At 34.5% G+C, this 11,157-nt stretch overlaps 2 protein-coding genes across 2 annotated transcripts; both read right to left on the bottom strand.

Moving 5' to 3' along the window:
- Positions 1–355: 355 nt before the first annotated feature.
- On the bottom strand, positions 356–1,082 carry LOC137918725 (sarcoplasmic calcium-binding proteins II, V, VI, and VII-like). Its single transcript, XM_068761608.1, has one exon. The coding sequence runs from the start codon at positions 1,053–1,055 to the stop codon at positions 504–506; it is 552 nt and encodes a 183-aa protein (XP_068617709.1). The 5' UTR covers positions 1,056–1,082; the 3' UTR covers positions 356–503.
- A 6,009-nt stretch (positions 1,083–7,091) lies between these two features.
- LOC137918914 (calexcitin-2-like) lies at positions 7,092–7,726 on the bottom strand. The gene has a single exon (XM_068761849.1). It carries the CDS (start codon positions 7,694–7,696, stop codon positions 7,145–7,147), a length of 552 nt encoding a protein of 183 aa, XP_068617950.1. The 5' UTR covers positions 7,697–7,726; the 3' UTR covers positions 7,092–7,144.
- Between the last annotated feature and the right edge of the window lie 3,431 nt (positions 7,727–11,157).

Genomic DNA, 11,157 nt, shown 5'->3' with positions numbered 1-11,157 from the left:
CGTATGTACAATAAAATTTCGCAGTCAATTTCAGATCTGCCACTGGAGAAATTTAAAACCAATATTAAAAATGCTATTCAAAAATATATATTGTTCTATCAAAGAATACTATACTTATATCAATGCGTGGAATTAAACGTTGTTTATGCTCACTCAGGAAGGTAATTACTGTCGCGCGCTCTTTATAAAACTATATTTGTAAAGAGCAACTGTTGGGATTCTCGCCGGCTCTCAGGAGTCCCGACATTTTATATTCATTGACGATTCAAAAGTGCCTGTAATAGCCTGTTCGATAAAAGAGTATTTAGATGTTGATCAATTTTAATAATAAATAATTTTTAACAATAAAACGAAATATTTTTATTAATAAATATTATTTATTACTAAACAATATCAATAGTAATACATACTAAATTTATCAAAATATTATTATAATTTAATTACTAACATTTGCATGCAATGAACATTTCCATACAAAATTTTACTCACGTCATACATATGAATTAAAAACTAGATTTTCCAAAAATGAAATTGCCTGGTGCGTTTGGATCGTCAGTCACGAAATACTCCTTCCATAGTTCCTGGAATTCTGTCCAGGATACACTCGACTTGCCTTTGGACATCTTGTTAAATGCTGATACCGCGTCATCCTTGCTGAGTCCGAAGGAAGCGTATACGGATGAGAATTCCTCGCTGTCGATTGCACCATCACCGCTGGCGTCTTCGAGTTTGAAGATGAAGCTGCAGTATTGGCTTTGCCAGTCGTAAGCTGATGATGGATTCTTCGCGAACGCCTCCCACATGGACACCCATTCATCAGCAGTCACCTGGCCATCTTTGTCAGCGTCTGCCACACTCTGCAGACCCTCCCAGATTTTAAGCAATGCACTTAAAGTTTCCTTATACTGAGCATCACCAGATTTCCATCCTCGTTGCTTGGATATCTTCTCGGCAGCCAGTTCGAAGTCATTCTTGTCGACAGATCCACTGTTGTTACTGTCGAAGAACTTGTTGAACAAGTACAAAAGCTTCTTTTTCCTGAAGTCGGACAACATTTTGGTTGAATGCGTTTGTTTACGTCCTCCACTAGCATTTATATACAGCCTTTGGTTGCAGTTTGATAGCGGTTATCAATTTATCGCATTGTAAATCTCCGACGCTCGACAGGGATGACGCAAGCAAGCTTATCACTTCGCAGCCTATCTGCAATGCAGCGAAAGTGATTTTCGTACAGATGAATTTAATTTCAGACCAAAACAAAAAAATGGTACAGTCGTCGCCATTTTTTTTTCTTAAATATTTTTCCATTTAAACGGTAAACGTAGAAATATACACTAATACATGCTCATTTTAATAAAAAATCTTAATAATATTATTCGACTTAAAAAGCTCTGTAGAAGCTTTTTTAAAAACTCAGTACAGCCTTGAACAACGTAATGGAATCAGTGATCTAAACTCATATACAGGGTGATTGGTTACATATAAATGCTATAAAATGGTGAATGTATAGCTAATTAGCTGTCAAGTAATATATGGCGCGTCTTATCTAAAAATCAATTGTTACAGAAATAATAAACAACGTAATGATAATATAATAAGGAACAACGGTTTCAAAATTCGTATTGTTACATATTAAAATTAATCATTATTTACTATCTATTTCATCAGAGTTGATACTTCCAGTAGCCTGTTTTTTCTTTTTAATGGCCCCTTTGTTGGGAGCCTCTCGTACCCCCTATCTGGTGTGGGACAGGGACTTTTTATTTACATTTATTTAATTTTTTCACATAGATTTTTTTTATTTTCTTTCTCTTCTTTCATACTTCATATTATCTTCTGTTCATTTCTTTCTTTCCACAATTACACTGTCTTTCCCTTTCGCTCTGTATCGCCTTTCATTCATTCCTCATTTCATTTTACATTTTTTTTAAATTCTATTGTTATTGTATATCACATTTTTACTTAGATACTATAATTATTCTATATCACAGTATTTTTATATTATTTTGCTTTTATTTTTCTTTATTAGTTCTATTTCTTTGCAATGTTTAGTTTTTATTTCTTTCTATAGCTTTATTTATAATTTTTCTACAGAGGTTGATGAATAATTTTTTGGTTTGTTTCCAGGAGCCTGTTGCATATCAATAGAAATAATAAGGTAATAAAACATATTTCAGATAGATCACTGGAAGATTTGAAACGGGAGAGCACTGAGGTTCATAGCTTGAAGCATCAGCGGAAAGTTTCCAATTTATCGGTATTACAGATAGCATTTTGGAGAGTGTGCAGCGGAATTACACCAAATAACTCTCCCATCTTCTTTCTACCACCGTTTTGCTAACACTTTTATAGTGCGAACAGATTAGGAGAGGAACAATCTACCAGTGTCATTGTTTCTAGACAACAAAAAAGAAGTTTTTAAGACAAGAGTGAATAGGTTTCTTCTAGACCAGAGTTCCCCAAACTTTTTTGTGTCGTAGACCCCCTTGCCATGTTTTTCCGTGTTGGGTAGACCCTCTACTTACCTGATATTGATTTCCTGTAAATTTCTAACTGTAGTGAAGTTTAGTGTTAAAAACTTAAAGTAAAAATACAAAATAATGAATTTAAATTAAAACTACTCAAAATAAAATTTTGTATCTGTTATGTAAAATATACGTAACATTAAATAAACATAAAATAAACTATAAATAAAATAACATAAGCAATAAGTCAATATTTTTAGTGAGAAGGATAAACCTGATGCTAATAATAAATTATCAACATTTGGCGTCAATTTTGTAAGGGTTAATATTAAATCTCCTCGGCTAATGATGTCCAGTCTGTGGACCCCCATTTTCATTTCATGGACCCCCAAATTTTTTTTCGCTGACATAGACCCCTTGCAGGTTGTCATAGACCCCTAGTGGTCGATATGGACCACTTTGGGAATCACTGTTCTAGACAATCATGTTTCATCTTATACCTCGTCATTGCTTCAGATCAGGTGAGACATAGGTCAAATGTTTCGCCTATAAAAGACAAAAGAAAGTATAAAAGCCTTCAAGATATTTTTCTGGCGAATGATTGATATATCCCTTTAAAACTTTACAACTAATAACACTTAAACCTAATTATATTGTACATTTAGAGTAAAAAAATCTCGTATTCAAATACGTATGTAGGCGTGAGGTCACTCAGAGAGCAATGGAGAAAGCTATGCTCGACAGAGTGTGCGAGATCGAATCAAAAATGAAGAAATCCCCAGAAAAACCAGGATAACGGGTGTAGCTCGAAGAATTGCTCATCTGAAGAGACACGTCGCTCGAAACCGATGGCGGTTGAGGCCGAAATGTTCTCGAGTGGCGATCACGAGCACACCTTCCATTAGGTGGACCCAAGACATTACTAAAGTCGCGTAGTCTGTGGAACAGACAGCGTAAAACTGGTCAACGTAACGAACTTTACAGGGAAAAATGGTGCTAGCAACCTGTGATTTAAGAGCAAGGATGAGGGTAGGATGGCGATGAAAGGCAGACGATATGTAAACGATGGAAAGTTATATGTAAGAAAAGGACTGATATATATCTACTTCCGCTATGTAGCAGTAGTCGTGCAATAAAATGCACCGCCCGTAATTACACAGTGCCATCACTCGGTGTTTGGCACAAACCAGATGCCTCGTGAGGGATAAAACACGTGTTGGGTGATTTATCAGTAGTAATTCGCATTGTTTGCCGCATGCGCATTTATCGGCGGGTTGGCGGGCGGCGCACTTTATTGCACGACTACTGCTACATAGCCGAAGTAGCTATATATTAGTCCTTTTCTTACTAATGATGGACATCCGCAAAGTAACGCCTGAATCTATTAGGAAAGATATATGTTGTGAAGGAAGACGGGAAAGAATTTGTGAAGAATATATAGAAATAAAAATCTTTACTAATAAAATTATTTAAACGTAGCTGGGGTTCCGAGAGGTCCCTAAAAAGGGAGGCCATATAAAACAATCTTAAAGACAGACTTGCAGTGGGAGTCTATCGGATCAAATGAAGTTGTGATCTGAAATATTAAAATACTTTTAAATGATGTCTCTGTATATGTAGACTAGTCTATAAAACAAACGTTTTTAGTGACGGGCGTGTTTCTATGAACAAACGATAATTATTTCTATTGTTTACACCTTCCTGTCAACGTTGTAATGTTTATGTTTGTGTTTATCTGTAACTGATATACTTTTGACAGTTGTACAGTGTTGCCATGCTACGTCATCTTGTAATGTATACATATTTAAATATTATTTCGTTGAATTTATATTAATGATTTTTAAATTACAAATAGGAACATATATACTCCCTATATATTACCACGTCTCGTCTATTGAATCTCAAATGGTTACCAATCCGTGAGCAGAGAAATTTAAACACTTGCTTTGAGCATGTGACGGCTCCATAGTACAGACTTTCCACCACAAATTAGACACAGCTGCCTTCGAATCCAAAAGACGTAACCACGTGACGTAATGCGAAAACCTTAATATACCTCCATTCAACTTACTGGACCTCAGAAAAAAATTACGGCTGAATCTTTTGATGAGTTAGCCCGGCACATTGTCCTAAACCTCAAGGTATTTAACAGTCTGTAGCGATTGGGCAGCGACTTTAATTAAAATAATTTATAATTGAGTAAAACTTCCATGTTGTATTGTTTGTAATTATAAATTTCAGCTATGTTCACCAATAAGAAAAATTGTAAATAATGATAAAACACTGTCGTGACTCGCAGCTGGGAGAAGAAAGATACGTATCAAATAGCGGCAACACTCTCTCAGCTGTCTGCGTTTAGTAAAAGCAGAAAATTATTGTAAACAAAACACTAGCGATACAAATCAAAATTAATAAAAAAAACTAATTATCTCTGACTCATCTTAGCTTGAGTGATAGAAATTACCTAAACGCATTAAGCCTTTACAAAGGTTGTATAAATAGGGAAAAAAAAAAAAATAAATATATCCAGCAAAAAGCATGAGTATATTTCTTCACTTACTACTGATCACTGTAGTATACAAAACACTACACTAATCAGTAATAAAGCTCTACTGGCCGTTAAGAAAATGGTAGAGACATAATCTTTCTTTTAAGTTTTTAAAACAAGTTCCACTGCTAGTGAAACGACTTTAGCAAATAGTTTTGCCATTTCTGTTGTGTTAATTTCATTCCAGTTCACCACCCCACCTAGAACCGACATAACAATATACGTAATGTATATATATGTAATATTTATTAAAATTCAAATATAAAATAACTTAAAATGATCTAAGTGAAGGGATTAAGTTAAAACTACTTAACAGAGCTTAGGCTGTCCTGCAGTGCGCCGGATGTAATATAAGACTTGGAGCCGCACGTGAGGAGGCTTTTAAGGAGTAATGACCTTTAAAAATCGACATAAACTTCACAGGTTTACATATTATTGATTTCGGTTCATTATTACATTCAATTCAAATGATAAACTCGGTTGAGATATATGAAATAACTTTTAAATTGTAGAATATTTTTTAAATTTTATTTTATAGTAGTTGTGTATTGTGAAACTTCATCATCATTACTCCAATAGGACGCCCACCGATGGATATAGGCGTCACAATAGTTATCCAATAGGTCTGATTAGAAGGGGCCTGTTCCAGCGTTTTTCTACTAGATTAACAAGATAGTCTGCCCACCTAGATAATTCAAGAACTAGACTAAATTGTTCCGGTCTGTGGTCAACACACCGGAACTTTTAATTTCAGATCTGAAATTTTAGATCTGCTACCGGAGATATTTAAAACCAATATAAAAGGATATTATTGAAAACAGTATATTGTTCTATTCAAGAATGTCAAGCGTTCTATGTGATAGCCGTATTCCCATTAAGACCAAGGGTAAAGTCTACAAAGCCGTTGTAAGACCAGCTATGCTCTACGACTCGGAATGCTGGATTGTAAGTCAGAGACACGAGCAAACACTTCATGTCAATGAGATGAAGATGCTTAGATGGTCGGGTGGCGTCACTAGAATGGACAGAATACGGAACGAATATATCAGAGGTTCGTTTAAGGTAGCTCCGATCCCCAGCAAATAACAGGAAAATAGATTGCGATGGCATGGCCACATTCAGATTTAGTTGACCACGTAGTAAAAACTGTCTTAAGCCTCCCAGAATTCCTAAGAGGGAGAACGCGTCCAAAAGCTACGTGGTGGTCTAATATCGGAAAGGAACTGGAAACTCTTCAACTTGATGCAGAGACAACCCAGGATAGAGTGGCCTGGCGCAAATTGATAAGGAGACCCGACCCCAAACAAAGGGAAATGGGAAGGAAGAAGAAGAAGAAGTTCTATTCAAGAATGCTATGATCATGTTAGTGTGGAAATGCGCCTGAAAAAATTATTCTTGTGAAACTTAAACATATTAACTGTAAATAAGATATTGTACCATATGACATTATATTCACTATTTTCAACCCTGCGAATGGATACTACATAAACTAAAGCATACACACATGTTTTTTAATTTTATTTTTTAAATATTACAATATCTTTACCTTTTCTCAAATCATTGGGTAGGCTATTGTAGTAGTTTGTTATGATATTAATTTATTGCAGTTTCTGTTTGTGTTAAACTATAACTTTATTGTGTTTTTGTAATATTTATGTAAAAATTAGTACATTTGAGAATAATTTCTTTCATTGTAATACTTGATTATATGTAAATCTGTGTACATATAACTATATATTCAAAGATCAACTGTTGAATTTCTCGCAGGCTTAATGTACAACTGCCTATCGAGCCGGAGGTAGGTTTTTATACGGACAACAATGCCTACATTTTATGCTGATTGATTCGAAAGTGCTTATAATGACCAATTATAAATAAATAAATCACAAGATTATTACATGAATTAGTTTATTGAATATAATTAAAAACGATATAGTAAATCATTATATAAATATGTATAATTTTTTAAATAATAAATGCTTCACTTTATTAGACGAAACTGAATTTTACAATAAAGTATATATTGATTATTTTAAATTATAATTAAATTTCATAAAGTTCTAGGTTGAGACTCACTGATATGTATAAAATATTAATAAAATACAGCCTTTCACGTGCTTTTAAAGTTCTTTCAGGAAGAACTCTGTGGAGATGCGAATAATAAATTTCCTGGTGCATTTACATCTTCACTGGTGAAATATTCCTTCCACAACCCATCGAACTCAACCCGAGAGATAGATGGCTTTCCTTTCGAGAGCTTTCCGAAGATAGCAGCGGCATCATTACTCTTAAATCCCCAGGATACGTACGCCTTGACGAACTCATCAGAGTCGATGGAACCATCGTTACCAGGATCTAGAAGCTGGAATGAGAAGTCGCTGTACAGCTTCTGCCAAGGTGAAGGGTTTGAAGGATTCTTCGCATAACTGTCCCAGAATGAAATCCATTCATCAGCAGACACATGCCCATCTTTATCTGTATCGACTTGTTGTATTCCATTCCATATTTTCAGCAGAATCTCAAGGTATACCTTATGTTTTTCTTCATCAACTGTTCCATCTGATGATTTAGCCAATCCCTCTGCCATCATTTCAAAATCTTTCTTCTCGATTGTTCCACTGCCATCGCTGTCAAATGCGTTGAAAACTTCCAAGTACTTCTTCTTTCTGAATTCGGACACCATGCTTGCAGTTCACAGTCGAACAGATAGACGTTCCTTCAGCTAATGACTTTTATAGAAGCCTTTTAATACTGGCAGTTAAGATAAGTTTTTATCTGTCATTATGTAAATCACCTTGATGAGACGATGCTGTCATTTCAGGATTGTATGTAGTTTTAATAGATTATGTAATCAAGTTTTACACCTCTGATGTGTTAGGAGTACTAAAATATCTCTTACGCGACTTTAATTCAACGCGGCGTCCAAACTCATGTTCCTTCGTACATTGCGGAAGACGATAACTTCTTAATTTTTATGTATATGACAGAGATAAATATACATACTTGCTTCTAATTCAGAATTAGACATAGTAACATAAACATAGAGATCGATTAGGTCTCCAAAACTCGAAGTAATAATTATAATTTTTTGTGGTAAACGATATTTATAATATCTTAAATTATAAAATGCTGGACGTAAACGGCTTCCAATTGGACCTATTGGAAATCTTTGGAAGAGGCTTATGTTAAACAGAGTAGTTTTATAACTAAAACGATGATAAGGATGATGAAATTGTAAGTCTCACACGGATAGGAGTAGACTTATGAGATAAATGTAATCAGGCGTTATGTTGCGGAAGTCCATCCTAATTAAGAAAAGGACCAATATTTAGCCACTTCTGCACGTGCAGTGGTAGTCGTGCAACAAAGTGCACCGCCCGTCAGCCAGCTGATAAATACATACGCGGCAAACAATGCGAATTACACAACTCCCACCGTTAAACCACTCAACACGTGTATCACGCTTCCACGGGACATCTTCAGGAGTTATGTTACACCGATTAGTGCCAAACACAGAGTCAAATAGCAATCAATAATGAGATAAATATTTTAAAAATATACAAATATACCCTTGATGAACAAAGATCGGGTTATATTTGTTTAATTTGATTGATTATTTTTAGGAAATTTTAAACAGACCTAACATATATGCACCTGAACTATGTTTGCTATTATGCTAATTGAATGATTTATTTTTTTACGTTACTCACATGATAGGTTGCTTAGAACATCAGAGATCTTGAAATTCACTATGCCTGCTCATTCTACTATGTTTATGGAGAAATCTTTTACTGTTGTCGCTGTCAGGTTATGGAATGAGCTACCAGAACCTATTAGATGCGCTAAATTGCTGTCAGCATTTAAAAGAAAGTAAAAGGGCACTTCCTTGGCCTTTCAAATAGGATATTAAGTAGCATCTTTTATTTGTTTGTATTTATGTAATACCTTTTCCACATGAAATATATGTAATTATGTAAGGTAACGTACATATTTGTATGTACGTACACCATAAACTGCCCTCTCCTTCATGTCTCTCATCTCCATCCAAATGTTGCTGGTAGAGATCACCTCGAGAGATAAGATCGCCTCTCGTACCTCTATAAAAATTGTTTCTTTTTTTAGTTATTATCTATGGTGTACAATAAAGTGTAAATAAGTTAAGACAAAAAATTATTATCTATTGCGTACGGTATGAATAATCAATGTATTTACAATTATTAAAATCTGTATTTATTAAAAAAAAGAAGGTCTTAACATAGCTATCGTCAACTGTTTAGTCACTCATGATTAATAAGTTCACAAATAGAACTGCCTTTATTTGCGAAGTGAATATATTCATAAATGTGTGCAAAGATAATGTAATGAACAATAATCTACTATCTTTATACTCAGCTAATAAACGAAACGTGTAATTAGACAATATTGTGTAAACATTGTTCTTTTTTATCTTAACATTAGACAGTGTTGAAAAAGTTTTATCATTATGACTTTTGAGATACATACGAGATAGGAGTGAAATACTTCAACGCCGGGAAAACTCAAGCCTCTCTTCTCTGCCAAAAAGCATCCACTCTATCTCCACTCCTGCGAAATGTTCCTGTACTTTGAACACCTTTAGCTATTTGAATTGAGCTATTTGAATTGACTCTCATGCTAATGATCAACTAAAGAAACTACTTGGATCTATGGCTAAATTAGCTGGTAAATAGGTGGGTGTCTTGAATATGTTCAAGCGGTACTACACAAGGATAGTTGCTTATTCTATACCAAGATCAGGTCCGGTTATGTGTGGAATACGGCTACTAGCTTTCAAATAAATGCCAGCTAGAAACTCTTGACTTCACAGAACGACATGTTGTTCGACTTATAGGTGATAATGGCTTAAGACGCTGCTAGCGAATAGCAAGGCTGTCATTTTTCTACAGGATTCATTTTGGGCAATGCTCTGCAGAACTTCATGGTCTTATCCCAACATCCACGTTTCTCTATAGGACAAGTAAGAGGCAGACCACCTACCACCATTTTTTTTGACCCCTGTTATTGTAAACCTTTTATTTTTAAGAATAGTACTTTTTGGTCTTTAATATTTTTCACACTTACTTTTATTGTCTTTCTCTTCTATTGTTCTTCATATAATTCATTCATTTTCTATCATACATCACAAAATCTTATATTTTCGTTTATTCTTAATTTCCTTCTTCGCATCGCTTCTCATCCTAAGTAAGAAAAGGATCAATATTTAGCCACTTCCGCACATGCAGTAGTAGTCGTGCAACAAAGTGCACCGCCCGCTGATAAATGCGTATGCGGCAAATAGTGCAAATTACACAACTGCCACCGTTAAATCACTGCTTCTCATCCTTCTGAATAATTATAGTACAGGGTTTTTATCACAGTTTATCAAAATATTTCCTATTTTAACGATTTAATTTTTATTTCTATCACAGATGTTACATTTATCACAATACATTGTTTTCTTTTGCTTTTCATTCAACTTATTCTGATTCTTTATGTTTTTACAACAACCTGCCGGCTTACTTATTTTCTGAGAAATATAACCCGGGTCTCTTCGAGATCAGAGTGAACTGCTTACTGAGTCTGCGTGATTCATCTTTGAATGCGTCCTCGTTTTTCAACTGGAGAGTTAATGATAGAAGAGGAACTTGTTGATCGATAAAAGAAAATTTACGTCATTTTTCCTTTCAAACTATGTTAAATCAAATAGGTAACATCTTTTAAGTATTAAAACATATAATTATTGATAACAGTTTTGTTATCTCAGGGGGTCTTAATATAATATGCTGAACATTACGGTATTGTCAATCTGTTAGATATAATTTACAATAAGTTTGAGAGTAATAAAGCTTGAACTGAATACATTTCTTTCCTCTTGATTAATATTAAATTAAAGTAATATTGCTTCTTTATTTAATAGCAAACAAATTTACGATAGTTTACATATTTGAACACATTAAAATCTAATTACATTTATATATTTTGGTCCTTATTTATTGGTATCAATCCTGTTTGGATAGAAGCCTCCTCCAACCTGTCCCAAGCCTCTCTCTCCTGGGCATTTTTCATCCAATCGGAACCAGCTAGTGCAGATACATCTTTCGCCCACCTTTTTTATGGTCTACCCCT

Source organism: Battus philenor, unplaced genomic scaffold, assembly GCF_028537555.1.
Source record: "Battus philenor isolate CCGP_79_NKW_IND1 unplaced genomic scaffold, ilBatPhil1.0.hap1 SCAF_15, whole genome shotgun sequence".
NCBI classification, from domain to species: Eukaryota; Metazoa; Arthropoda; class Insecta; order Lepidoptera; family Papilionidae; genus Battus; species Battus philenor.
This window is presented reverse-complemented; position numbering and strand designations above follow the sequence as displayed.

Coding starts and splice junctions, on each gene's coding strand:
- LOC137918725 (XM_068761608.1), bottom strand. CDS start 1,055: ATGTTGTCCGACTTCAGGAAAAAGAAGCTTTTGTACTTGTTCAACAAG.
- LOC137918914 (XM_068761849.1), bottom strand. CDS start 7,696: ATGGTGTCCGAATTCAGAAAGAAGAAGTACTTGGAAGTTTTCAACGCA.